This window comes from Jaculus jaculus, chromosome 13 (genome assembly GCF_020740685.1).
Source record: "Jaculus jaculus isolate mJacJac1 chromosome 13, mJacJac1.mat.Y.cur, whole genome shotgun sequence".
NCBI lineage: Eukaryota > Metazoa > Chordata > Mammalia > Rodentia > Dipodidae > Jaculus > Jaculus jaculus.
Genome location: NC_059114.1, coordinates 75241814 through 75258743, shown reverse-complemented (window position 1 = coordinate 75258743; position 16930 = coordinate 75241814). Strand labels below are relative to the sequence as shown.

Here is a 16930-nt window from a genome sequence, read left to right as displayed (position 1 = left end):
GCATAGAAAAATCTTCCCAGAAGAAAGTATGACATATGTGTTGGGTTAGGGATTAGGCAGGAAAAGATGCTAAAAGGGCTTTATGCCAAAGGGACTACCTGGAGAAAGAGACTAAGGTATGTTAGTGGGTAGAATATGGTGAGAGCAGGGAGACTTTAGTGAGGAAGAATAGTGGCTACCAAAGCTACCCAGAGCCACAGAGGCCATGGTGGGCTTTGGAGGCCATGTTGAAAAGCTTTATCCCAAGAGCAGAGAAAAGACACTGAAGGATTTAGTTAAAAGAGGGACGACTTCAGAGGTGGTGTTGTATAAATGTGGCCTAGTGACAGAGAGGAAAATAGCTAGCAAGAAAGAAAGCTTATAAGTGTGCTTGGAGTGCAAAAAATATTTCAAAGAGAAATTATGATGGAAACCGAGAAAATTGGGTGAGTCAAGGTATTTGTAAAAGCAGAATGGTAGCAGGAGTTGGTGGCTCAGGAAATGTACAGACAACAACACTGGAGGTGGCCTAGGTGACCTCTGGTAGCCTTCAGAGATGAGACCCACAAGAAGAGGAAAATGTCTGCGGGATTAATGATGAGGTCATCTGGGATATACTGAGTGTGAGTGCTCAAAGAAAATTGCTTCAGAGGCAAAAATCTCTTTGACAATGGATCTCAAGAAAATGGTCCGGCTGGCCATTCATGGCAATGGTAAATAGATAGTAATTGCATCCATGAAGATAAGCTGATAATCACACTTAAGGATCATGTGTGAAAGGTGGAAAGAGAGGACCTGAGACAGAAGTCTATAGGGCCTCAACATTTAACGGAGAAGAGGAATAGCTGATGAGACTGCTATGCACGGAACATTACAAGGGACAACGTAAGGTAAACTACATGATTTGATTAACTTGTTAATTAAGAAATAAGTCAGGGCTGGAGGGATGGCTTAGCAGTTAAGGCATTTGCCTGCAAAGCCAAAGGACCCAGGTTCCATTCCCCAGGACCCATATTAGCCAGATGCACAAGGGAGTGCATGCATCTGGAGTTTGTTTGCAGTGGCTGGAGGCTCTGACACACCCATATTCTCTCTCTTTCTCTTTCTCTTTCTCTTTCTCTTTCTCTTTCTCTTTCTCTTTCTCTTTCTCTTTCTCTTTCTCTCTCTCTCTCTCTCTCTCAAATAAATTTTGAAAAACAGAAAAAGAAAGAAGTCAGCATTCAAATTCAAAACTTTTCATTTTAAATATATATCTTCTTGGGGCTGGGGGGATAGCTTAGTGGTTTAGGAACTTGCCTGCAAAGCAAAGCCTAAGGACGCAGGTTCGATTCCTCAGGACCCACATAAGCCAGATGAACAATGTGGTGCATGCATCTGGACTTCATTTGCAGTGGCTGAAGGCCCTGGTGTGCCCATTCTCTCTCTCTTCCTCTTTTTCTCTTAAAAAAAATAAATAAATGAAATTTTTAAATTATTTTTTAAAAAAGATATATTTTTATGTAATCTCTAAAGTAGAAACAGTGCCATGAACTTCAAGCAGGGCTCAATTTACTCATATATTAAGCTCTACTCACCAAGATCTCTGTAGCCTTCACACAATATTAAGAAGGTTTATTAGGGGCTGGAGAGATGGCTTAGCGGTTAAGCGCTTACCTGTGAAGAAGCCCAAGGACCCCGGTTCAAGGCTCGGTTCCCCAGATACCACGTTAGCCAGATGCACAAGGGGGCGCATGCGTCTGGAGTTCGTTTGCAGAGGCTGGAAGCCCTGGCGCGCCCATTCTCTCTCTCTCCCTCTATCTGTCTTTCTCTCTGTCTGTCACTCTCAAATAAATAAATAAATAAATTTTTTTTTAAAAAAGAAGGTTTATTAGCCTTATGTTTAGATACAAGTATGTGAATATTTATAGATGTCTGTGTGTATATTCAATTCAGTTCAGACTCCTTAGGAATAACTTGAATGTGGATTTACTTTCTAACGAAACATAATATTGATCAATGTTCAACCTTTTGGCTAAGATCAAAGAAAAAAGATATTCAACCCATTTAGCACAAAGGTATTCTCTCTGTGTGCTTTAGCTGCCATTTCTCCACCTCAGCCTCAGTCAGACAACATCTGTTTGCCAAAGCTATGCTCTGATTGTCCCAGGACATCTCAGATTAGCAACCAATCCTTGGCTGAAGAGCCACACTATATTTGCCCTACCCTCTCTAAACATATTAACCATAACTCAAACATCATCTATTTCCCTTTCTAAGCTCCCTTCTGGCTGTCATAGGCACCTACATGCACCAGCCAGGTAAGTTTTTGCTTAGTCTATTTTCCATCTCAACAACACCTATACTTGGAAGATTCACTTTGGTGATCAAGTCACACAGTGACACACCAGAATATGAGTGTAATAAGCCGCACTCACTGGCTTTGAAGACTACTAAAATTCTGGGCAGTTAAGGTTATACTCTTGAATTTAATTCAAAATTAAGTTGTGAGTTCCTACATAAGGCAGATGAAAGGATGCCGTGTTCCTAGAAACACCTCAGGCAAAGATGCCACCATCGCCCAAGGATGGTGGCACCCTCCATGGGATCATCTGACAGACACGACACAAATTCCTGTGTTTGTTTTCCAAGACATTTGTTTTTAGAAAAAGTGAACAGAAAAACAAACAGAGACCTGAAGCTCCTTCAGGTTCACAGTGTCTGTCACAGGTATAGTAGTGACAAGCTGACAAGCCCAGCTAGCCACAGGTGAGAAGGGACTTTCAGGGGGAAATGGATACTTTTTTTTTTTTTTTTTTTTTTTTTGGTTTTCTTTTTGTTTTTCGAGGTAGGGTTTCACTCTGGCCCAGGCTGGCCTGGAATTCACTATGTAGTCTCAGAGTGGCCTCAAACTCATGGCGATCCTCCTACCTCTGCCTCCTGAGTGCTGGGATCAAAGGTGTGCCCCACCACGCCCAGGAAAGTGGATAATTTTTACTTGATGGTGAATCGTTAAAAGTGGACTAGATGATTAAACTTAATGGAACAGGCACATTAAACTGAAATTAGTAAAAACATGCCTCGGGCAACTTGCAACCTTTTATTTGTTGTTGTTTAACCTGTCTTTTACAGTGGCCATGAGGAATGACATCACAAGAGAAAAAAATCCAATTAAATCTAAGTGTTCAGTAAACCCCGAAAGTCTGGGTGTTGCCATTGCTTTCAAAGACACTGAAGTTCTCTTCCCCAAGAATAGAGAGAAGCATTGTACCTTGAGAGCTCAGCGGAGGGAAGGAAAGGGGTACAGAGGCCTCCAGAGGCCTGCAGGGGTTTCTGCTGCCCCACTGGTTCCCATCAGTCCCAGATTGCCCACCCTGGGAGGTGAAGGGAGGAAGGAGGTTAAATCGTTTTAGTGTCAGGTCATGCCTGAGTGCAGAGATGCATTTTCCCACTAGTTTTCAAATATTGATAAATCAGAACTGTGATCTGCCACGCAGTCCCTGGTCACCCTCTTCCCTGGCATCTCCTCTGTGCCTCTCAGGTGTTTATTCTATAAGTCATTGGAATGGTCTGGCCTGACAGCTGAAAATAAGTTTGTGATTACTTTTACCTGAATAAATCTTGTGACCAGATGTGGTATTCACCTGCTAAGTGTGCAACAATTACATATTGAAAATGATGAAAGGAGAGCCTATAATCTAGTGGAATGCAGAATATCATAAATCACATGTAAAGACAGCAGTTGCCACCATGTAGAACAAAACTGGCTTTTGATAACGGATTTTATCTCAGAGATACTGGGTTGTTTATAAAATTGGGTTTTCCAAGTCTTCAAAGAAAGTTCTCAAAGTCAGAATAAGAGCAAAAACATGCTGATTATGAACTAAGAGCTAATGATGTTAGCAATACCTTTCATATGGAAGGCGCTTTATAATTTATAAAACACACATATCGTGCTTTTATCGCATGGTTACGTGGCAATTAATGAGGTATTTGTATATGGTCTCTAATTAGATCCTCACAACAGCGGGTCCTGCGGCTGGTATTATCCTCATCTTCCTGATAAGGGTCCTGGCTCTGGGAGGTTAATTGGCTCTGCCGTAGTCTCCCACCTGGCGAGGGAAAGAGAGTGAACATGACCTGCACTTGGACTTGTGTGCACAGCCCGCGTCCCGTCCCCAGCTGCTGACCACAGTCGCCCTGGAATAAGGCCCCGAACGGCAGCTGCGGTCGCTGCTCTCCTCGGGAGTTAATGAGATGGGTTTTTAAGAGGGCTCTTCAGTCACTGGATTCCGACAATGCGGAGTTAAATTTTCCCCAGTGACTTTTCTGTGTCGTCGTGGTTTCAGCGTTTCCTCGGCACATCACGTTACACAAATCACGGAGAGCTCCTGCCTTACATTTGTGTTGCATTTGTCTCACTTCTAAGCAATTTCCTCCCTGTTCGCATTTATCTTCCATTATATCTGCCAAATTGCTTTCGAAGCTACTAATTGTATGAATAATACTCTCATTTTCAAACTCAGCAGTTAACTGTCTGTAGCCGTGTGGCACTGGACACAGCTTCTCCGTCTCAGAACGTGGGAATGTTGCACCCAGTACTCGACAGGGTGTCTTGCTGCCCTCAAGATTCTCACCTTGTGGGTGGCACATGAGCTTGGTGTGGTGTTAAAACACAGGATAAATTGAAGCTTTCATTTTCTTGTCTCTACCATGATGGACTAAAGGAACTCAGGGATAGAAAAGAGCCTCTCTTGGAACACTGTCAGGGGTATATTCATATGGGTTCGACCCCAGAAAGATGCATAAACAAACAAGCCTTAAGTAGCTCATTAAACAAAGTCAAGTTCAGTTCAAAATGGAGAGCACTCACAGCCTTTCATATGTTAATACATAATGCCCAGAAAGAGACAGATTATTTTCAAAATGTATTAGACCACAGGATCCTTTCCCTTTGCTGTTTGTGTAGCTGGTATTCTATGGAACAGACTTTCAGAAAGGCTGGCCAGATGATTTTATAAGTCCTTTTTTTTTTTTTTTTTGTGAGAGTCCCTTTCATGTGGTATCGATCCCGAATGCACAGAGCTGTTTACCTGTTGCTGTTGCCCCAGCCCCTCTGTCACACAGCAGAGAAACACGGTCTCACCGCAACTATCTTGCTGTCTTCACTGATGCCTATGACTTGGGGCTTTCCAACAGAAAGCGCTTTCTGAACATTTGTGAACAGAGGTAGATTGTTAGAAAACCATACTTCTTCTGGGCAGGTGGAGAGGACAGTAAAAGAAGCAATAGACACTCGAGAATGTAGACTTAGGCTGGAGAGATAACTCAGCAGTTGTGGATTGATTCAGGTGTCCCCCATAAACTCAGGTATCCTGAATGCTAAATTCCCCAGCTGACGGCAATTGGAAATTAAAACTTCCTGGAGGCAGTGTATTGTTGGGGGCGGGCTTATGGGTGCTATAGCCAGTTTCCCCATGCCAGTGTTTAGCACATTCTCCTATTGCTATGGTCCACCTTATGTTGGCCAGGGGGTGATGTCCACCCTCTGCTCATGCCATTGTTTTCTCTGCCATCATGGAGCTTCCCTTCAAGTCTTTTTTCCCACAAGCTGCTCTTGGTCAGGTGATTTCTACCAGCAATGCATACCTGACTGCAACAGTGGCTAAGGTATTTGCCTGTAAAGTCTAATGGCCTGGGTTCAATTCCCCAGGACCCACATAAGCCAGATGCACAAAGTGGCACAAGAATCTGGAGTTCTTTAGTGGTAGCTGGAGGCCCTGGCATGCCCATACTCTCCCCGTCTCTCTGTGTCTGTATCTCTCTGCTTATAAATAAATTTTTTTTAAAGTTTTAAAAAGACTGTAGAAGTTATCTTTGCAATACAAGATGTAAAATCCTTCTCCAAGTTAGGGCCATCATCTTGCACTTTGATGGCATCTGAGAATTCTTTCAATTCTATCCTTTACTGCCCCCCCCCACCACATTCAGTGACAACGCATCATTATTGCCTGTGCTTGATCACTTTCCAAAGTGGAGCACTCCTGCCTCATAAGGCAGGCTATGCAACTTTAGGCTGTCTTTACATATTAGACAGTCCTTTCCTGTTTCATCAGACTCTGACTGCTAGATGCCATTGTTCCAAGTGATCGCATAAGTGACCTGGTGAGGTGGTTTCAAAGCGTTGCTCATAGAGCCCTTAAGATGTGTCTCAAATGCTTTCTATTGAGTTTTATCAGTTAATAAATATCACACCCTCCAAGAATATAGACTATAATCTCCATAATCAAAGACCTGGGCAGATCCCTAAATTCACCAAGAAAGTATGCACCTGGGTTCCTCTGATGCAGGCACCAAAGTCATTTTACAATAGTATATCACGTGGATAGCATATCTGTGTGCACATAGCGAGAGCGGGCCAGTGGAATCTGACAGCTGAGTGGGTGTCATCCAGCTGCACCTTTCTGTCTGGGGGCGTTTACTATTCTACTGGCCTTTCACCTTCCTTTCTCCAAAATAGGGACGATCACTAAATATCCTGTTTCATTCTAGATAATGCCATTATTATAAGAACACATAGTAATGGTAACAGATGGCATTTACTATTGACAGATCACATGGATAGTGAAAAGGAAAAAGCCTTAAAAGAGATTGAATGAAAGTTAACATAGTATGCATGGTAAAGACAAAAACAGTTGGGGACCATGTGCTTGACTTTTACTTTCTTTAATTTTTTTTTTTTCCTACACTAGTTACATTCAGACCAGGATAGAGGAGATGGATCACTTAAATATATCCTTTCAGGAGATGGAGCAGGAGATCTCTTCATTATCAATGAAAACACAGGCGACATACAAGCCACCAAGAGGCTGGACAGGGAAGAAAAACCCGTTTACATCCTTCGAGCTCAAGCTGTCAACAGAAAGACAGGGAGACCCGTGGAGCCTGAATCCGAGTTCATCATCAAGATCCATGACATCAATGACAATGAGCCAATATTCACTAAGGAGGTTTACACGGCCACTGTCCCGGAGATGGCCGATGTCGGTAAGATGCCCTATCCACCAAAAACTGGGTCTCTTTTAGTAGACCACATGAAGAGCCCTGAGCCAGAGTTGAAAGAATCTGGATGGCAAGTTCCAAAAGCATATAAAACAATCCATATATATCCTTTTTGTAAGTGCACCCCCATTGCTTAATACTACCCTAGCCTCGTATTATGACTGGTTTGGGAAGCAGCACTTCCTATAATAATAAGGGTATGAAAGCAGTAGGGTAAGAGTGGGCGGAGAACGGGGGACGGTTTTGTCTGCTGTCTCTCCTGCTGCTTCTTGAACTAAAGGCAACAACCTTCCTTATTGTTTTTAGCCCATATCACCATTAGGCTCATGGAGGAAGCTCCCCAGTGGAAAATAAAAGCCTGAATTTGTAGTTCAGTCTAAAGAATACCAACAATGGCTTTAAGTGATCATAAATTTGGAAAAGTATTTTGAGAAAATTTATTTCAAGCTCACAATAATATGCAGATAGTGGGAACTTCTGCAATATTTAATATGGTAGATTAATATTTTATGCACAAGTTCACTACTAATTTTAAGTTTAGTTTTTGTGGATTTAATTTGTGTAAAGCTGGGGGAAGGCACACAGGATTTAAATCAAGGAGGAAATTTTACAGATGTCACACTTAGAAGCACTGAAATACTTCATGGGAGACAGGGACACACTCTACCCAAGTAAAGGGAGATTTGTATCTTCTCTCTGTCAGGTTCAAAAGGGCAATCATTTCAATGATTCTGTCAGTTACATACTAGACATACACAGCGTCCAAGACTTGGGAAATATCCAGTCCAAGAAAATGATCACAAAGCATCAAATATATTCTCATGAATAAATTTGTTTTCATGACTTAAAGCCACTTTTTTGTTAGGAAAATCACCAGCCATCACCAAAGCAAAGAAGGGAAATAGAATTGTTTTAAAAGGAACATTTGCCACACGAGATGGTGCACGCCTTTGATCTCAGCACTCGGCAGGCAGAAGTAGGAGGATCACCAAGACACCAAGAGTTCAAGACCACCCTGAGACTACATAGTGAATTCCAGGTCAGCCTGAGCTAGAGGGAAACCGTACCTCAAAAAAAAAAAACAAAAAAATAATAAATAAATAAATAAAGGCAGATTTGTTGGGGGTCAAAAATATTTTCCTTCTGGGTAGCAAAAGGAGGAAGAATTAATGAAAGATCATTCTTCTTGTCACCCACACCACCTAGAATGCCTGTGACCATATTCACAGGGTCACAATCTACACATTCACTTTTTTTTTTTTTTGAGGTAGGATCTCACTCTAGCTCAGGCTGACCTGGAATTCACTATGTAGTCTCAGGGTGGCCTCGAACTCATGGTGATCCTCCTACCTCTGCCTCCTGAGTGCTGGGATTAAAGGCGTGTGCCACCACACCTGGCTCACATTCACTTGGAAACCACTAAAGAATTAAATATACATTGCAAATAGTTTGGGAAAGCTGGCCCTAATAAAAAGAAAAAGAAAGGAATTTTTTTTCCCAGTTTACATACAGGCACGGTGATGTAATATTTGCCATCATAAGCCAATGTCACTCAGATATATAAGCACGCCTTGAAAAAAATGCATAAAGGTAATAGCATAAAACACAGAGGTAAAATGGACTTTGGCATCAAGCACACCTAAATTTGAACCTATCCTCACTATATCCAGTGGCGTAGCCTTGAGCAAATTACTTGATTTCTCTGATCCTGACTTCTTTGATCCTCCAGTTCTGCATCTTTAAAAAATGAAAAATAAATGATAAATGTCTGTTCCTAAAGGTTTTCATGAGGATTAAATAAGAAAACAAAGACAGAGCCACTTGTACACTATCTGTCACTCAATAGGCACTTAGAGAATCCTAATCATCACATTTTTAAAGCAATCAAAATTTATATTAATGCAAATAAGAATTTGGGTGTTTGTTGACTTCTGTTAGCTCTCTCTTCAAAATCATTCTCTCTCCACCAACTTGGGCAAACTACAAAAAAAAAAAAAAAATTGGGTGCTGTGTCTCATGTAGCAACATGATACATCCGGAGCAGCTCACCCTGACAGAGTGTTTTCTGTTTGTTCAGGAAATGAGGTGGTTGGATATTACAAAAGCAATTTTAAAATTCTAGTAGTCCCTGCATGGAACATCCCGCCCTTTTCATGGGTAGGACAACTCTAGCTGCATGCTTAGTGATTGTCTGATAGGAATACCAAAATCCAGCCATAGGACTGTCTTCATCACAGATCCCTTTGAGAATCAAATGATGAAATCTTCGGACCTTCTCTCCTGTGAAATAGACATGCAAGCATACACATGAAGTTAGCATGGCATTTCAAGAGGGGTAAAATGTGCTTCTTAATGGTTTTCCATCCTATTCGGCTCTGTCCTCAGACTGGCATCACTCATGACACCAAGAGCTGCTGCATTAGTGGCTTTCCTGGTCCACTGCAGTCCAGGACATAGGACATCAGTGGTAGGAGCACAGAAAGCTCCTGATGGGACAGTTTGAAACTTAACTCCTATGGACGAACTAATGCAAGATGTTGATTAACTCAGTCCCAGATAAATGGACAAAACTGCTAGATAGCTAGGAGCAGTTCCACCCAAAGTCATGATTATTTAATCCCATGCTTGTCTTTGACTTAGTCCTCAGAATATTATTAATGTTAATATCATCTCTTCCAATCAAAGGATCCATGGCTTCCTAACATAGCATTGTATGGAAATTCTCTACTTGTTTTTGTGGTGAAAGCTGTCTACAAAATGAACTAAGATGAGAATTCTTTTTTATGCCTGTTGATCTAGGAATTAAATGAACTTTATTTGTTTCCAATTTATGTTTCTGTCATTACAGGCACTTTCGTTGTTCAAGTCACCGCAACCGATGCTGATGACCCTACATATGGGAACAGTGCTAAAGTTGTCTATAGTATCCTACAGGGACAGCCCTATTTCTCAGTTGAATCAGAAACAGGTTCGAGTACTTTTTTTTCCCCTTTCTACAGTCCATAATTTTAATTGACATGCTCAGCTGAGCTAGCATATTTTTTAAGTAAAACAATCAGTGTAATTGGATTTTATTGTGTTCCTCTGCCACACTCTAGTGATATATTTATAAGCATGACATCCAGATCATTTTAATAAAGAAATCTGACAATGACTCTTTCATCCACCAAGGTTACATATATAGAATAGATTTAGAATACATTCCTTGATTTTTTTTTCCCCACTTAGTTTGAATGAAGCTGAAAAATTATCCCTTTGGTACATTGTTTTCTACTTGTTGTGTGTGTGTGTGTGTGTGTGAGATACATGTGTATTGGCATGTGCATGTGCTCAAAGTGTTTCTCCTCCTCTTTCATCTTCTGACACTCGGTCTTTCCTGCCACTGCTTGTGAGCTTGCTGGTTCTCCCATAACCATAGGTGCACTGGGATTGCAGACATGTGTGCCACTTTGCGTCCAGCATTAGGTGGCCATTGAGAAAGACAGAACTCATCTCAACAGGCTTCCAAGAAAGCTCTGTTAACCCCTGAGTCATCTTCCCAGGCAAGAGTAGACCTTTTTTATTTTTTTTTAAAGATCTTTTTAATTTTTTTGTTTATTTTTATTTGAGAGCAACAGACAGAGAAAGAGGCAGAGAGAGAAAGAGAGGATGGGCGTGGCAGGGCCTCCAGCCACTGCAAACGAACTCCAGATGCATGTGTCTCCTTGTGCATCTGGCTAACATGGGTCCTGGGGAATCAAGCCTTGAACTGGGGTCCATAGGCTTCACAGGAAAGCTCTCAACCACTAAGGCATCTCTCAAGCCCAAGAGTAGCTCTTTTGACAACTACCAGGGCTGTTCACAAATACTCCAATTCTTCTTTTTCTAGATATTTGATAGTTTTGCATTCTATATTCTGCTGTACAGCTAAATGTAGCCATGTGATTTATTTGCACAAACAAAATGTGGTAGTGAGGCAAGTCACTTCCAATCAGAACTTTTTAAGTTGTGCATAATCTGCCACATTCCCTTCCCCTGGCTACAGAGATCACATAAACCATTGTTGGTATGGGGTACCTGTGAACAGAGATTTCTGCTTGCATGCACGGACATAAGCAAAGATTGAACTGTAGTTGTGTTGAGCCATTGAGCTTTTTTTGCACTGTTTGTAGTGACATTGTTGCCTAGCTATGATACATCCCTGTTCAAACAAAAGGTATTGCCTTACGTCCTTTGTACATTCCCTGCTTTGTCTGTGTGTGAATGCGCACACACACACACACACACACACACACACACACACAAAGTTACCATGCTATCTGATGATTTAATTTTCAGAAGAAAGCATTTGTACTGAGCAGTAAATTCTACAAAATATTTTTCTATCACAGTAGGAGTCAAGTTTCCTTTATACATTTTTCAAGCATCTTTTAGTAGAAACCAGAGCCTTTCTATGTTACTACATCCAGATGGAAATCTATGTGATAAAGGGTGAATGAACTTGGAAAGAGTCCCAAGGAGAAAGGAAATGTTGAGTTAAAAAAACAATGAAAATAGCTGGGCGTGGTGGTGCACGCCTCTAATCCCAGCACTCAGGAGGCAGAGGTAGGAGTATAGCCATGAGTTCAAGGCCACCCTGAGAATACATAGTGAATTCCAGGTTAGTCTGGGCTAAAGTGAGACCCTATCTCAAAAAAAAAAAAAAAAAAATGAGAGTGAAAACTAGAATTACTCAACCTGGCAGACAAAAGGCGAAGAGAAGTGCTATTATTTGAAGGAGAGAAAGTAACTGCTCTTTGAAGCCAAGACTATTGGAATAAAATTGACCTGTTGTCTGAGGTATTCTTGTTAAAAAGGGGAGAAAAGATATTTTCAGCTTCATTAGTGGTTAAGCATTTGAATGTGCAACCGGAGAGGGTTATAAAGCCCTCTCCAGTGATTTTTAAAGAAAGTGAATTTAAGCATAAACACTGCATAGGGATTAGACAAACTTTGAGAAATTCTTTTAAGTCATTATCTTTAACTACCTAACAGTAGAGATAACTTTAATCCAACTTTACAGTATGGGTACTGTTGGGACCAGCTGAGCTAATGTTCTCATCCACTTTAGGAAAACCTAAAATTCTCAAGAATCATACGGGATGATAATCAAGAGAGAACTGGGGCTGTGTTTTCATAGCACCACAGTTTTGTGGTTTAAAAAAAAAATCCTCAGAACATCTATTATGGAAGGTATATTTGAGGAGCAATTAGGCAATTCAGTAATGTGAAACTCAGACTTCAATGCAGGGATAGGGCTTGCCTAAGAATCTGCATATGGTTCATCAAAATGCCTTTTAGCTCACAGCGATGGTAATACACAACCTGGTGCCGTATGCCAAGTTATATTTTGCAATATCGTCTTAGAACATTTAATATCTATATGTCCAAACTACTATAGGATTTGACTTGTGCTTGTTTTCATTCTCAGTGTATTACAGGCTCTTGAGAGTGTATTTCTCCCCCTGTGTGATTGTGATTTCCTCCAGTGTAAAGGCTGCGCGTAATCACCTCTATATCACTGTGACATCTGCGTAGCGTTTTGCATATTGTAGGTGACAGTCTCTGTTTGTTTGCATAAATAAATGATTCAATAAAGAATTCCTAACGCATCCTGTTCCACTCCTGAACTCCACGCCCGCAGGTATCATCAAGACAGCTTTGCTCAACATGGATCGAGAAAACAGAGAGCAGTACCAAGTGGTGATCCAAGCCAAGGACATGGGCGGCCAGATGGGAGGACTGTCAGGGACCACTGCCGTGAACATCACGCTGACGGATGTTAATGACAACCCTCCCCGATTCCCTCAGAGTAGGGACATTTGCTTAAATTAGTCTCTCCAATGTGCTTTTGTCACTTTTTAGATTCAAGAATACTTGTTTCCCATGTTTTCGTTACTGTCAAAATCAGTGGACTTAGAAAGAACTGACACTTCTATTAAAATTATTTAAATGAGTCAAAACACCACTTATGCTCAGGAAGTGTGAATGCTTATGTTCCGCCATTGGTAATTAGCTGGGCAATTTCTGATGTGGCTGTTATAAAAGCAGCATCATTGCTCTGTTTTTCCCCTATTAAAAAAGACCGCCAGAGACATAAACTTGCTTGTGCAGAACATATGTATACAAGAATGCTGCTATTTGTTAGGGAAAGGTTGATTCCATGTTTTGGGAACTTAATCAGGCATGTAATCTCCTTTAAATGCTTGCAAAGCTTTGTAAGGGAAGGATTTATCATTCTCGTTTTCTAAAAATATAACTGTAGAAGTTGCTATGTACTCAGCCAATTTGTAATCATAAATAGTTTATAAATGATGGCTCATTGAGATACTAAAAGCCATTTTGAAAATCATTAACAGTGATGAGGTAGGAAGAAAATACAGAATTCATAAATACCACCTTTATATCACATGGTAGACTATACTCTCCCATAGACACTTGAGTGGAAACTGGTTTTAGTGTAATTTTTCTTCCAACACCAAAACTTCTGATCATGTTGTCCTAAAAAAGATATCTCAATCAGGCACTAGATGACCTAACAGAATGCCGTGGTTCACATCTGTTAGCCTAACACATAGGCAACTGAGGCAGGAGGTCATGGGTTCTGTTCAAGGCTGATCTGGGCTACACAGCAAGACCCTATCATCCAGAACAGAAAGAATGAAATAAAGAAAGAGAGACGGAGGGAGGGAGAGAGAAAGAAGAAAGAAAGAGAAAGAGGGAGAGAGGGAGGAAGGGAGGAAGAGAGAGGAGAGAGAAAACCCTCGGATTCTCTCATTCCATTTTAAAAGGACATTCTGATACCAGTTTCCTTTAGTATGAAGACTCCCATAGATCAATAGAAAACATGTTTTCAGACCTTTTCCAAGTATTCAATCAGTTATCTAGATGCTAAAGCAGAGAGAGTAATAATTTATTACATAGTTAGAAGAAATTATGAGCCTAAAATTTCCCCAAATTTCAGCCAAAAAGGAAAAGACCAGGCTCACCACTCACTCCACCCTGGGGAAAATAAGGAAAGGATTCTCAGCACAGGGTACCTCGAGGATTTGTCACTCCTTCTGCTGTTTCCTCATATATCCTGTTACCTTCTACCAGACCATATGCCAAGGCAGGAGAGGAGAGAATACAGAAGGGCCAAGCACTCCTGGGAGCAGAAGTTGGAGGCTCTAGAGAAATGCTTACTCTACTTTATGACTTTACCAGCCATGAGCCTAATACTTAGGGAGTTACTATTACAGGAGGCCTGTATTTTAGTGGTGCCATATTCTGGGTTTTCCAGTCATTTTTAATGACCAATTGACAGAACATAACAAATGATAGTAGAATAATTTTCATTTTATTAAAATATATATTGGATATCTATAATAGTTGTAAGTACACGCCAGCCTGTCAAATCTCAGCTGAAATTCACATGTAGACTTTAAACTGATTTTGCAACATGAGGACATGAGAAAAGTGTCATCTACAAAATATAGTTTTTTGAATTTACAAATAAGTACGGAAGAGCCTATGCAGAGAACACTGCAGTGAAATTTTCTTTAAAGAAAAACAGTAATGAGCTTTATCACTCAGTGTTCTTACCCAATCCCTAACTCTGTAAGAAGATCCAACTCCAGTTATGAGCAAAACATGGCTCCCTAGATACGTCCTCCAAATTGCTATAATTTGCTTTCACCTTCTGCTAGTATTAGCATTGCAGGAAGACCTCATTTAAAGAGCACCTAATTATTGGTTTCAAGTCACAGTTCCAGTTAAGTCATCTCTTCAAGATCTTCTACAGTTACAGCTTACTTCGCACAATGCCACAAGCTTAGAAGTCAGTTTACAGGACAAGAAAAGTGGCTCCATTTGCAAAGAGACAGGTCATGAAGTTGAAGATGGATTCTTAATTATCATGGCAGCAAAGACAGCGAGATTAGAGGACCATTAATTATTTTGAAGAAAACACAAATCATTCTCCATCCATGGAAATGCCTTATGCTCAGCTAAAAAAACGGGGGGGGGGGTTAATTGTAGTTCCCTTTGTCCAAAGCCTGAGTACATTTCATTTAGCCATTGTCAATGACAGGCTAAAAGTATTAAATGGGTTATTCCAGAGATTTTAAAAAAATTCATAAGTTTCCAAACCCCTTCATTACCATATATTATTATCCTTGTGGTAGCTTTCATTTGTCAATATTGTTAATGTCTTATTGTAACTAGTTTATAAGTTAAACTTTATAAGAGATATGAAAGTAGTTTTTGAAAACACCATTATTGCATTATTGTAACTACTTCAATAAGTTAAACTTTACCAGAGATATATATGTATTTCTTTAAAACACTGTATGCTGTATCGAGGGTTTAGTGCTAAAGCTCAGGCATCCACAGGGGGGTCTCGCAATGCAACCCTGTGGAAAAGAGACGATTACCTGTTGCAATGGAGTATGACCAGTCTGTGTGTGTCTCACCCATGTGTCTGGTGATTATTAGGTACATACCAGTTTAAAACCCCCGAGTCTGCTCCACCGGGTACACCGATTGGCAGGATCAAAGCGAGCGATGCTGATGTGGGAGAAAACGCACAGATTGAGTACAGCATCATGGATGGTGAGGGGCAGGATGTGTTTAATGTCATCACTGACCAGGAGACCCAAGAAGGGATCATAACTGTCAAAAAGGTAATGTCCCACCTTAAATACCATACCAACACACACACTGTCCTCTGGTTCCCAAGTTACCAGAGACTGCTCAGTCCTTCCAATTTCGTTTTTCTAAAAATACCTATTCTAATTCTACTGAGACCTTGCAGGGTGGCACAAGTAAACAATGTAGACAAAAGATGTACATAAAAGTACATGGAATAAATAATAGAAACAATAGCTAGGCAGTGTCAGACACAGTTCTAGGTGCTGGAGTTGACATGGCACTGATGGCCTCTTCTCTGGTGGAAATTCCAAGGCAGGGAGAAGAGACAAAAAGGCAAACAAGCCATGTGACTACAAATGGGGATGCATGCTTTGAAGGAAAAGTTCAGTAGTGCAAGCAGGGCAAGATGAGCTATTGTAGAGAGAGGTGATCTACAAAGACCACAAACTTAAACAAAGGAGACAAACTTCATGTGGCTTCTCTAGCACTTTTCAGGGGGAAAGAAGTGATAACAAATCTCTCATGTTCTGAATTCCTGTTTTTCACCATTGTATGTGTAGCCTCTTTTACTTCACAAAATTGTCTAGCACCAGAAAACAGTATATCAAAGTGTGGTCATGGCCAAAAAAAGAAAGAAAAAAATTATGTGGCTCAAGGCTAAAAATATTGATTTTGATGAATTTTAAATGATTTCATTTTTATCATGCATAGTGTGATATTTTCTCCCCTCTTTAGCCCACAATGGTCCTATGGCAAAGATAAAACAATGGGTGTAAATAACAAGAAAATTTTTTTCTCTTAAGAATGTCTTCATTGTTTTATACAATTAAATGATTTGACCTAGAAAAAAAAAAAAAGAATGTGTCTTGATATCTGGAAGCACAATAAAACATGCTTAAATGACACTCAGACCAATGTTTTATGCCATAATATAATTAGGAAGCCCATTAGTGTGCATTAACCTTTTTAATTTTCTTGGTGCTTTATCAGATTCTAACTGAAATTTTGCCTAGCCCTCTAAATCACATTGACCGGCGGCTTGATTAACAGTGTTTCTAGTGAGCCTTGTCATATCATCATCAGAAACTGAAAGTCAGCAATAAGCACTTGTGGTCGCTGTGTCTCCAAAGGCAAAAATGTTCCCCCAAAGATCTATGACAACAGCGATCATTCCTTTCTCTGACATAATTAGCTGAATGCCCTTATCAGGATATCATTGGTAAAATTTTATTAACTCTTAACACACACACACACACACACACAA

At 40.5% G+C, this 16930-nt stretch overlaps 1 protein-coding gene across 3 annotated transcripts in view; it reads left to right on the top strand.

The window, feature by feature from the left end:
- Cdh6 (cadherin 6) overlaps positions 1-16930 on the top strand; it is a 153686-nt gene that overhangs the window by 110561 nt on the left and 26195 nt on the right. For all 3 annotated transcript variants that reach the window (XM_045132356.1, XM_045132357.1, XM_045132358.1), the window contains exons 3-6: positions 6708-7002; positions 9866-9985; positions 12680-12847; positions 15511-15698. In XM_045132356.1, coding sequence (XP_044988291.1) covers positions 6708-7002; positions 9866-9985; positions 12680-12847; positions 15511-15698 — 771 coding nt within the window. The remainder of the gene's footprint in view (positions 1-6707; positions 7003-9865; positions 9986-12679; positions 12848-15510; positions 15699-16930) is intronic.